At 46.9% G+C, this 11,801-nt stretch overlaps 2 protein-coding genes across 8 annotated transcripts in view; both read left to right on the top strand.

Moving 5' to 3' along the window:
* The first annotated feature begins 6 nt into the window (after positions 1–6).
* PPA1 (pyrophosphatase (inorganic) 1) lies at positions 7–11,590 on the top strand. 7 transcript variants are annotated; one of them, XR_775175.1, is made up of 11 exons: positions 7–91; positions 270–334; positions 3,188–3,241; positions 3,701–3,820; positions 5,829–5,915; positions 6,224–6,350; positions 6,862–6,989; positions 8,523–8,608; positions 8,835–8,904; positions 9,060–10,100; positions 11,257–11,314. XR_775175.1 is itself a non-coding variant. In XM_010579923.1 (11 exons), exons 1-11 carry the CDS (start codon positions 28–30, stop codon positions 11,286–11,288), a joined length of 873 nt encoding a protein of 290 aa, XP_010578225.1. In that variant the 5' UTR covers positions 7–27; the 3' UTR covers positions 11,289–11,590. The 7 variants fall into 7 exon arrangements, 6 of the variants coding, with proteins under 6 accessions (XP_010578225.1, XP_010578222.1, XP_010578223.1 ...); XM_010579923.1 differs by having other exon boundaries at positions 10,061–10,100; positions 11,257–11,590; XM_010579925.1 differs by lacking the exon at positions 11,257–11,314 and adding an exon at positions 2,387–3,033 and having other exon boundaries at positions 75–91; positions 10,061–11,132.
* The window catches only part of SAR1A (secretion associated, Ras related GTPase 1A), a 5,473-nt gene continuing 5,162 nt past the window's right edge, over positions 11,491–11,801 (top strand). Inside the window, exon 1 of the mRNA XM_010579928.1 lies at positions 11,491–11,553. The gene's annotated coding sequence lies outside the window, so the exon portion shown is untranslated. The remainder of the gene's footprint in view (positions 11,554–11,801) is intronic.

Raw genomic sequence — 11,801 nt, 5'->3', positions numbered from 1 at the left:
GGCAGCCGGCGGGCTGAGCGCGGCACGATGGCCGGTTACAGCGTGGAGGAGCGGGCCGCGCCTCACAGCTTGGAGTACCGGCTTTTCTTCAGTGAGTGCTTTGCCCCCTTCCTCCTCTTCCTTCTCCCCTTCATCCTACCAGCTCGGGGGTTGGGGCGAGCTCCTCTGAGGGAGCCCCCACGGCCTGAGGTGACACACACACACCCCCCCCAACCTGAGGCGTCCCCTCAGGCCGGGCCTGACTTCTTTCCCCCCCCTTTGCCTTGCAGAGGATGCCGCCGGGCGCTACATCTCCCCCTTCCATGATATCCCCATTTACGCGGACCCCGGCAAGGTAAGGAGGGAGAGGGGCCGCAGCAAGGAGCAGCAAGCCGGGTGGCTGGTGTGGCCTCGTTGGCCTGCGGCCAGCGACATGAGCAACGGCTGGAGCTCTGGGTGTGAGCATTGAGTGGGTCAGGGAGTGAGGTCCTGCAGGCCTGAAATACCCGAGGGAGGCTCCCAATTCCTTATGGTGGTTCTCGGCAGGAGCGCCTAATGGAAGCATCGCCAGGTGTTGCAAGGAACGGGTGCCCTTTTCTCGCAGTTTTGGGCACAGTGACGTAGGACAAGAGAACGGATGATCCCATTCTCGTATTTGCATCTGAGATAGGAGTGGTTGTCTTGAACTTGCCCGTGAGGTCGCATGAAAGCGTTTTGGGTTAAAAGAAGCAGTTTTCCGTTTAACTAAATATCTGCATCCACTCCATAGGAGGTATATGCTCATGCTGCATGATGTTTCAGGCTTGGGTTTTGACTGCAGTAAGGCCACTTTATGCCCGCAGTATAATCAGCTGCTGAACAGAAGGTGAGGATGTTAAATTCTTGCTGTAGCACCTCCTGGGGACCTCTTGCCTCACAAAAAGTGCAGGTGGGGAACCTGCCGCATGCAGTGCTGCAGGGCTTTTACATCCTTCCGGCAGTCAGTCAAATTAGGCTGTTCCAAATCACTGTCGAAAATGCCCCAGCTCTAGGAAACCAAAACAGCTGTGCTTCAGTTTTCACTAAATGCTTTTTCAGTGTTAACTTGGGCTCTCTGACTGTGTTCCTTACCTTTATAGCTCGTTTCTTCTTTTAACACACACTAAAAAGCTGTGCAGCTTAAGAAACGTAGTACATGAACTGTTCTAAAGTTTGTGATAGAGAGGTATAATTTGGAGGTAGGGAGTGGTTATTGGAAAGGAAAAGAGTATGCAGAATTGAGAGATGAATCTCTAAAAAGTAGCTGATGGAACTTTGAGGTGCAGGTGGTGTCAGAATGTGCTCTGGGAAGTCTGAGGTGGCTTTTGCCTGCTCAGAAGGGAAAAGATGGATTGTAGTCATCAAGGACAGTGGCAAAGCAGTTTCTGTGGCCGACTGGGAAAGCAGTTTTCAAAAGCAGGTGTCGGAAAGGTAACTCAGACAAGGAAAACCGAGATAATGCTACGCTTTGCAGATGCTTGCAGAACACAGGAGGAAAGAGCAGGGGAGTGCGTATAGGGGTGAGGAGGGTTTCCGTGGCCTGGTAATGATTAACAAGGGAAACTGGACTGCTGATGTGCCTTCAGGCACTTAGTGCTGCTTGCCAGAGTCCCTGTGCAGCTAATGCTGCTTTCTTGTGCCAAGTCATTAGGAGAAGAAAGTATCACAGAAGGTCACAATCCCCAAAGTTACACAATAGTCCTGACCACATTAGACCTTCTGTTGCTGGAGTGGCTCTCCACAGAGATTTTACCCGTTACTTAGCAGATTCATTACCAGCTATGGTAGGGAGCCCAGCTTGGAGCAAAAGGTTGTCTGTCTCTGTCTGGGCTCCTTGATCTTTATCCTTAGACTTCTAAGACACTGAGAGGATTGCAGAGTGTTTTTTTCAGTCTAGGGCTGGGATGTGCTGACCTTATCTGTACCTGTGTACCTTGGCATTGCGAAGGAATGACCTTGGGCTACTCACTGGGTGTCTTAGACCAAGGCAGATCTGTCAGTTGGACTGTGGGGAATCTGGGAGCCTAACAACAATACATCCCTGAGTTGTCTTTCTTTGCCTGCAAAGCCATAAGCACCCTGCCTTGCCTCATTCCTTTCCTTAAGTTACTTATAAATAAAAATACTATATAACTTTTTACATATAAATTGCAAAAGAGCAGTGACCCCCTGCAATTAAGGGGATGTAATAAGATTCCCTTAGGGAAGGGTGTGGGCAAAGTCAATGATGTAACAGCACTCGTTGCACAATAGCAGTCTAATTATGGTGCAGTACAGGTGTGAGGGATTTTGCAATGCTAATGCTGCTTAACATGGGGATTAGAAACCTTGTCGATGCTAGGGAGCAAGGTTTGACTTTTTTGTTAAAAGCCATAATCTCTTCAAACAGCAAATGTTAAGGTTCAAGTGTGGAAAAGCTTGTTTTCTTGAAGAGGAGTCTGACATTGAACTCTCAAGAGTCCTCTCAGCCCAGCTGGAGTCAACAGGAGATGTTTTCAAGTGTCATCTGTAAATGAGATACTGCAAAATGTGGTTCTGTGTTTCTTCCCCACGTCTTTATGCTTGCACCATGCCACTAACAAGGTCTGCTTTTATAGGAGTGTCAGCTTGGAGAGGGGGAGCTCGGGCATGTTTCACTACTTCAAGACAGGCTAGAGTATTTGGGAGCGATATTCTCAGTCATTCAGGATAGTACCTAGGTACCCACGTTATTAAATAGATGGCTTACTCCTGTAAGTCTTGCCTCTTCTAGATTCCCAGGGTGGCTCTTGCTGTAGCAGTAAGTGCTTCGTATTTAATAAGTATGCCTAAAACCTCATTTTGTTATGTCCAGGATAGTTTGTATGCAGCTGTCTTCAATTCATTTAAATTAAACCTAACCATTCTGTAACCTAGGAACATGATGGAGATGTTCGTAGGTGGCAACTGATGGAGAATGTGTGGGTAACCTCAATCTAGCTTTTGCTGGTGTCTTTCATGGGATTCAGCTTTGAATGATGCCATGTGACTGGCTGGACTACAGGACTTCTATCAACGGTATCAAAACTGGCAGTGGAAAAAAACAGAAAAGAAAAAAAAGTTATGGTTTTCATGCAAACTGGCTGGCTTTTATGCTTACTTATATGTGTTCCCTAGTTTAAAGCGTGGTCTTGAGATTCCTTCCCATTCACTGATATTTTGCTTTCTTCAGAATGTGTTCAACATGGTTGTGGAAGTACCTCGATGGACAAATGCTAAAATGGAGGTAACTATATTACAGTTCCTAGCTTAAGTGCTTGAGCTGACTAGTCTATTAATCTTTGGCTTTGCTGATTCTCTCCTTCTCAGTTCCACTTCCTGAATCAGAGTGGTTTCTAACTTCTCGTGTAAATACTTGCTTAATGCTAGAGGTCTGGTATGGAGGCTGAGCCTTGCAGAAGTTGGATTAACTTAAAATTCTTCCGTGGCTTCTGATTAAAGCAGCGTCTTGTGGCTGTCAGCCCCATGTGGTTCTGATGTTTGTAAGTCTGCTGAAAACTATATCCCAGGAGATGGCAATGCAACAGGAAATGGAGTTGTCCAATATGTGCTGTGGGCTTCAGGGTCTCTTGGCTCCTGGTCTCTTGGCTTGTCAGTTAACAGCCAGCTTCATTAAAGAAAAAAAAAAATCGCTTGGCTTTTCTTAGAGAGCAAAGTAGAGAGATTTATGTAACTTTTCTTTCAGATTGCCACAAAGGATCCCTTAAACCCAATTAAGCAAGATGTGAAGAAAGGAAAACTGCGCTACGTAGCTAACGTGTTTCCCCACAAGGGTTATATCTGGAATTACGGTGCTATCCCACAGGTACTGTAACTTGTCTCGGTGGCTCACCCATTCTGGTGGGGAGGAGGGAGGATGCCTGTGTGTGTGTCTCGCTACTGCTGTATTAATGAGCAAAAGATCAGCTGAGTGTCTGATCTGGAACACAGCATTTGCATCTCCATATATAATCTTGCTAATGAAGAGGACCTGTCAAGAAAGCAGGGGTACTTTTAAGTAGAAGTCTCAAGAGGTAGGCTTGTAGCTAATGCTGTAAACAAGCTATTTGAGGATGCGCAGCTGCTGCTAGTGAGGTACCTGCTGTGTTGCTCCTCTCCATGGCCTCTCAGCAGTTTGGCTGGACAGTAGCTGGCAGGTCCTTGTCTTTGGATGAAGGAAGCTGTCACTACACAAGGAACTGGGCGTCTGGCAATGCAATGCCCTCAGTTCCTGCCTGGTGAAGCATAAAGAGCTGAAGTTTTAAGCTAATAATGGTACAGGATCTTGGTGTACAGCCCTTAGGCTGAATCTTTGAAGATTCTTCTTGCAGTGAATTAGCTGATTGTTTTAGACTTTGGATGTGGGCAATGAAAATCTGAATAGATCTGAAGGGCTGTATCTTTCCCGTTTCTACCCGTCTTATTGTTCAGGGTCTAAAACACACAGCTAGGCTATTGTATTGACCTGTTGGATGGTCGTAGATGACCTGTTCTCAGTGTTGGATCTGAGTGGCAGAAAGGCACTCAGAAGTCCAGAGACTGGGTGAGGCAGACATCTGCAGCTGCACAGACACACTTTCTCTGAAACAGCTGGCAAGGGGGGACCGACCTGGGTCGTGACACCTGGACACATGCTCTTAACTGGCTGGTGACCACTAGGTGAAGAGGAACTTTGAGCAAGGCTGTTTGCCTCTGATGTTCTCTAAGGTTTGCGTTTCCTTTAGAGAAATAAATTGTCAGTGGCAGTTCACAGGGAAACACACTGAATTTTGTAATTCTCATCTTGGTAGCAGTGCCTGTCGAGTGCTTTCTCCAAGTGGCTTGAGACGGTGTTTCAAGGGTGAATCGTTTTGTACTTGGATGGATTCTGGAGCCGGTTTCTTTGTACAGAATGACAGCTTTTGAAGCCTTTGCTCAGTCATATGTTAGTGGATCAAAGGTGGTTTTGCACATCAAGGTCAAGGGACCGAACTTAACACTCCCTTGTAGGGAAGCACGATAGCGATTGTGAAGAGTCCTTCAGCACCACCCAGGTTTCAGTACATCTTCCTGAATGCTCTGGATGCATCACGAGGTCTTGACTATACTTGTTGTGTCCTGGCATGCAGAGATTTGGGAAGAGCATTCCTTCTTTTTATATCTCAACAACCTTAGAGGTAGTTGCTCTTTATGATGCAAGTGGGCATGGCGTCCTTTCGCTCCTGATGAGAAGCATGTTTTAGGCAGCTATTATTTTTGGAGACATAGCTCCAGTGCCTTCTGGAGTCCTGTCTTTCCACTTGTATTCACCGCTTTAGGTGAGATGCACTAGGACTCTGGGTAGCACAGGCAATGGGACTCTGCATTCTTGTCACTGCTCTAATGTAACAATGTGTCTTTAATTGTTTAATTAAAAGGAAACAATACACCCTGTCTGTCTTCCATCTCTGTTGGACTGCTATCTGGAGTTCAGGAAATTTCTGTTAAGAAATGAATAGGGAGAGGAACAGGCAGGCAGCCAAATCAATGAGTGTTCTTTATAGATGTGAACTTCACCTTTATGCAGCTGTGGAACGGAGGAGGAAGTCTGGAAAGTTGTTGAAAAAAGGCTTGTAAGTGGGAGGGATCAGCTTACCCTTTTCAAGATAAGGCCTTTAAACTTGGATTCAAACTGCATTTGCAGGCACAACTGAAATAGTAGCCCAACCGCTAGACCTGAAAGCCAGCATGAAGTGAGCCATCATCTGTATTTTCGAGGCAATTGCATGCCTGAAATAAACCTGCTTTTTGTTTCTTCTTGAAACCTGAGAGTTCTTATTTGTGTGGGTTTTTTGTTTTTTGGGTTCTTTTTTCAGACTTGGGAAGACCCAGGTCACAAAGATGAAAATACTGGCTGCTGTGGAGATAACGATCCAATTGATGTGTGTGAAATCGGAAGCAAGGTAATGCACTCTAAAGGGTAACTGTCTTTTGAAACATGTAATTAATGTCTCTGAAGTCAATTACCCAGAGACATTATTCAGTTCCTACCTCCTCTGCCTTAAGAATGTGATGTTTCCCTCCTCTGCCTCTGGAGATTGTTGATGAGATCTTACAGCGGCAGCCTTGTGAGCCAAGGTTTGTGAACCGCTGATAAGCGATAGCTAATTTTGTGGTACCCGACTGCTTGCTGAACTCTCACAGCTTGCAGTCTTCTGTTGTGCATTCCTTGGATGCATCAGTACAGACAACAAGGTCCTTGTCCTTGCAGGTCTGCTCTCGAGGAGAAGTCATCAAAGTGAAGGTGCTGGGCACACTGGCACTGATTGATGAGGGAGAGACAGACTGGAAGATAATTGCTATCAATGTTGAAGACCCTGAAGCAGACAACTATAATGGTAAGTAACAGGAGGGAGGACCAGGCTGCCTACTTCCCTCTCTCTGTTGAGAGCCTGCAGGAAACTTTCAAGTCAGGACATGGGCTTGCTGCTTCTATGCCATGGTATTAATCAGATGTGATACTGGAAGGACAGCAAAGCAGGGTGTTATCAATCCTGTAGCAAAACATTTTACCACCGTTTATTGCAAATTGTCAGTCCTCTGCACAGCCTGGCATCTCAAAGAAGAGGGTGGCTATACAGCCTGTCCTCTGAGTGAAAGGGAGGGGGTTGTCCAGCAGGTCTCTAGTCAAAGCTGTTTAAATGCATCCATGCTCCTGGGGGCAATCAGGATATACTGTGAAGATGAAACACTTAACTTTCCTGTGCAGATATCCACTTTGTGTCTTCACTGTAACCAGTCTGAAGTGTTGCTAAGGCTACTTGAGGAGGGGCAGCTCAGAAGAGCAGGGTAGTAGCTAAGTAACTTCTGTTACTAGATCTGGCTAACAAATCTTTTCTCCCTGGCTAGATATCAATGATGTCAGAAGGATGAAACCTGGATACTTAGAAGCTACGGTGGACTGGTTCAGAAGATACAAAGTACCTGATGGAAAGCCAGAAAACCAGTTTGCTTTTAATGGTGAATTTAAAGACAGGGTAGGATTGCCTTTCTGCATTACTGTGAGCATGCAAAGGCACACTGTCTAAAAACTGAGCTCAAGGTGCATGGGGACACAAATGAGTAGTCGCTCAGAGAATGGATTTCTACAGGGCTGCTGATAGCTGACTTCATTCCTCCTGCTGTTTTTCCAGCCTACTGTTCTGCTTGTTTCCAGCCCAGTGCTTGCAGGAATACTAGGAGAAAAAGCATAGGGTTATCACCCAGCTGCTGTTGGATATTATCAGTTTTTCTTCTAGATGACATTCATGTGGGATTGCTTCAGGGCTGGGAGCCTCTGTGTCAGAACCAGGATGGAAAACACCAGGTTTATTTGCTCCTGCTGTGGAGCCAAGCGTGCTTGACATCACCCTTTGCCTCCCTTGCTCACCAGCCTTGTTCCACTGCAGCCTGATGCAAGTTGAAGTTAACTCAGGAGTTAAAATGCTTCTTCCTTCGGGCATAAAGTGTTCCCTCACACCCTTTGAGTAAGGTTCTGCCTTGGCAGAGTTATTCCCCTGCCTCTTCTCTGGGTTGGGTCAGATAATCTACTGCTCCTGAACGGGTGAAATCCTGCTTCTGTGCCCTTCCTCCTGCCAGTCCTGGTGTGCTGTGAGTGGCTTAGCGAGGTGACTCAACTCCCAGAGCTCCAGAGTTGGTGCAGAGAGTGGGAAGGCCTGCAAAACCTGGTGTGGGGAAGAAAGGGTAAGGGGGGCTAAAATGGAAGTCACGTTGGAGTGGACTTGTCCCCTTCAGCTGTAGCACAGCACTTGGTTGGGTGGGCTGGGACATCTTGCTGCCCCTCAGGATGGGTGAAAACGGAATCAAGGCCAAGGGGGAAAACAGGGACAAAGAACCTCGCACATGTTGCTGCAGTGTTTTATTTGGCTCTGTGTGGTATCAAACCAGGATATTTATTGCTGGTGTTCATGCTAACAAAGAATTGTGTGTGTTTCCTTCTGCAGCTGACAGGTTAATGCTTGAGCATATACTACGTTTTTTTTAAGGAAAAAAGCTGTGATATGCTTGGAAGCAGATTAATTTTTAAATAGTTGCAAAGCTAGATTAGGTGCGTGTCTCTTCCTGTTGATCTGTGCAGCAGTTGAGTGATTTGCCTGGAGTGGAAGAAAGCTCACAGATTGGTCAGGATCAGCTAGCTGCTGGAGACAAACTGAGTGGGATGAGCAGCAGGGCGGAGGTGCTTTTATAATACAGCACTGGCCTGAGACTAGAATATCTGCGTTCAGTTTCTTTTGGACTCACTAGGTGACCTTGGCGTATCCGCCCATCTTGAAAGCAAGGCAATTTGTGTTGTAAAATCCCCCTTGTTTCAGCTGTTGTGCACTGGGAGGTTGCTGTTGTTCCTGAAAGGCACAGTAAGGGAAGAGGTCTCTCTGAGTCCCTTCCAGAGTCAGAAACTTTCTAAAATCAGCCTATAAATACTGGCCTCTCATTCCATATAACTGATAGTCTGGAGAAGATGGTCTACTGCTTGCATGTAACATGATGTTTGTTCTCATCTTCAACTTTAGGATTTTGCTGTGAACGTCATCAAATGTACTCATGAACACTGGAAAGCTTTAATAGCAAAGAAAACTGACGGAGGGGAGATCAACTGGTAGGTTAATGCTTGTGGTGCTGTGCATGTTCCTTTCCCCTAAACAAATAACCCTGAAACTTCCTTTCCTGAGTTGTGCCGTGCTTTCTCTTAGCTGCTGGCTGCCTCCACAGGCCTTCCCCTTCAACTTGGCAACTATAACAATGCTTCTTAATATTCCATTATTTAATACTCTTGGGGGCAAGACTTGGCTTTCATGTTCTCACAAGTGACCTATCTATTCTAGCACAAATCTGACGGTGTCCGACAGCCCTTTCTGCTGTAGTCAAGAGTGTGCAAAAGCTACTGTGGATGCAGTAAGTACAAATTTGCATATCCTAACCCCAACGTTAGTATTGGGCAAAATGGCATGATTTGTGTGGTACTGTAAACTGTCCTCTCTGTGTGAATAGCACATTGTATGCTCAGAATTTTTTGGATGACACCACCACACCTGTTTCTGGTTAAATAGGATGAATGTGGAGCAAGCCAGACATTCCTCCAGAGGCTTCTCCTTGCCCTTAGTCATCTGGGAGATGGAAACCAAAACAGAGTTTGCGTGAAGGGCTAAACTTCTGAACTGTAGCTTGGCTGTCAGCTGTTCAGAGAGTGTTTAAATACTTGGCCTTCCAAGAGCTTCACAGTACAGATCACCCTTTGAGAAAACAAAGTCTAATTCCTGAGAGCCTTGCAGCCAGGGACCGTGCATCCTTTGCAGTGAAAAGCGTGAAGTTCCCAGTGTGGTACTCCTGTCCAGTTTCAGGACTTAACTGCATCTCCCTAGGCTTGTGGAGTATTGCTCTTGGCAACTTGAAAGGGATTAGAGGAATGGGTCAGGAAAATCAAAACGGAGATGCTGCCTCAGTATATGGAAATGTGACTGGAAACCAGAGTCTCTCTGTAGGCTTGGAGAGGCTTTTAAAACCTCTGTCTTGGTTTTAAAAGTGCTTCTATCCTCTGGTGGTATCCAAGTTACTTTGTAAGTTTTTAAAAGTGCAACCCTCGCGGAGGATGTGTCACCAGACGGGGACCCTTGTCTATCTTTGGCTGTTAAATATCAGGTGGGAGCTCCGTGGAGAAGTTTTCCAAGAGTCCTTTGTACTTCTATTCCACCATCACATTGTAGCTTTAAAAAAAGCAGGCTGCCTGCAACTCTATAGGCACTGGAGCAGTAACTGCTTGTGATGAGAAGCAGGTGGCACTGCAGCCTGTGCTTAAAGCAGAGCAACTCGGGCACGTAGGACATCTATGGAATGAGGAGGCTGTGGGGATGACGGGACTCACGCTGCACGTGAGCTCATTTATTCCCTCACGGCTGACCAGCACTGTCTGCCACAGACCAGTTCATGCTGCGTAGATCTTAAACTGTGCTCAGTCAAGACTTGTGCAGCTCTAAATAATGTCTGGTGAGCTTCAGGTTTAAGGTCAACCTCCGTCAACAGCTGCTGTCTGCTAATACGCTTCTCCTTTCAGGCACCGCCATGTAAAGCTGCTAACCCGATCCCACCCGAAGGTGAGTCTCAAAACCCATGGATACATTCCAATGCTGAGTGGAGACTTCCTCAAAGGAATTATCAATAAGAAAATGGGGGTCTTAACTGATAGCTAGGTATGGCTCTAGCACTAGGAGAAATGAAGGACCAGGAGAAATTAAGGACCTTGTTAGACCTAACTTGTGTCAGTAATACTGTTTGATTCCTGAATAACTTCTGTTGTTGCCTTACTTTCTTGTTTGGGTATGCAAGGTGGGTAAATGAGCAGTAAGTAGGAGACCTGCAGTGCCATAGTTTGCTCCAGAAGGGATTCAAGGCGTAGCAGGTCCTGCAAGAAGAGCACTGCAGAGGACTGAAGTGCAGTGATAGCCAGAGAGGGATTTTAGTTCCTCTGAAACAGGGGTTTCATCAGTATCCTCAGTGCAGGCAAGCCAAGGAAGGGAATTACTCCTTACCCGCACAGAGCAGAGGCAGAAATCAGTTGCATGTTCGGTGCTTCAGTTGCCACTGGACCTGTTGAGCAGAGATCTGTCACTGAACAACTGTCAGCTGCAAGCTGGTGACGAGCCTTTAGAGGCCTCGGGACTCGATCCATCGCACGGAGCATGACTCTGTAAGAAAAGGACAGCTGTGGGAGGAATCCGCGCTCAGCTGTCACCTTTTCCTTCCATGCGAGGCAGCAATGGGCACCTTGCACATGAAATCTGTATGCTGCTGTAGCAGGGATGAGACCCGAGGGCAAGCGTGAAGTAATGGCAATGTTGAGAACCCACAGCTGTGTGGCAGAAAGAGGAGCTAGGCTGTCATCTCCAATCTCTTCATGGGTAATAAATCTGTGAAGAAATTGATGTCTTCTGCACGGGCACAGGAGTTGGAGGTAAAATGACTTTACCTCTGAGTCAGCTGAGCCAGAGGGAAGCCGAGCTAGCCGTGGCTTGCTCTCCTCACCTGAACTGAGTCACGTGTAGGCTGAGCAAGGGTGACTTCTTCAGGAAAACATGTACACATGGCTGCACAAGAACCTGTTGGGTGTGTGGTGGTGGTGTTGACAGGAGCGGGAGGAAGCCCCTGTGGTGGAGTCGACTTATGCAGTGCTCTGTGACTACCTAATTCAGTGGGTGGCTAACAGAGGACTAACCCCCTCTTTTTTTTTTTTTTTTTTTTTTTGTCCCCCAGTTGACAAGTGGTTCTATTACCAGAAGAACTAAGGCCTGAGGATGGGTGGCAAGACAGCTGTGTCCTTCCCACCAAGGAGTTGCTACATGCAGGAATAGAGCAGAAAAATAGCTTCAGTGTCAACAAGAAGACCTTGCCTGTAACTTCGCCGATTAGAATTACGTATCTAGCAGTGATGTGTCTGCTGCATCGAGGTCTTGTGGAGGCTAGAGGACATAATTTATAAAACCAAAACACCCTGCTTGTGCATGGTCGTACAGTGTACTTTGTAAATGGCGACAGAAGATCGCTCACCCGGTACGTGTATGGACGCTAGAAATAAAAACTACTGAAACTGAACGCTTGCGGGGCTCCCTCTCCTTTCCCTCCCTCTAACGAAGCACTGGAGCCAAGGTGTGAACAGCAGCCCTTAGACGGGTCCGTGCTGGGGGGGATTCGCGCAGGATTTATCGGGTAATGCGGTATCGTGTCCCGCAAAGAGAGGGGACTTCGAGTTGGGGCGGCCGGGGACCGGCCTCGAACCCGGGTTCTGGAGGAAGCGGGGC

This window comes from Haliaeetus leucocephalus, unplaced genomic scaffold (genome assembly GCF_000737465.1).
Source record: "Haliaeetus leucocephalus isolate CR32 unplaced genomic scaffold, Haliaeetus_leucocephalus-4.0 Scaffold687, whole genome shotgun sequence".
In the NCBI taxonomy this organism is placed as follows: Eukaryota; Metazoa; Chordata; class Aves; order Accipitriformes; family Accipitridae; genus Haliaeetus; species Haliaeetus leucocephalus.
This window is presented reverse-complemented; position numbering and strand designations above follow the sequence as displayed.

Coding starts and splice junctions, on each gene's coding strand:
- PPA1 (XM_010579920.1), top strand. CDS start 28: ATGGCCGGTTACAGCGTGGAGGAGCGGGCCGCGCCTCACAGCTTGGAG. Junction 3,821..5,828: donor ATTACGGTGCTATCCCACAG/GTACTGTAACTT, acceptor TTCTTTTTTCAG/ACTTGGGAAGACCCAGGTCA. Junction 6,990..8,522: donor ATGGTGAATTTAAAGACAGG/GTAGGATTGCCT, acceptor CTTCAACTTTAG/GATTTTGCTGTGAACGTCAT.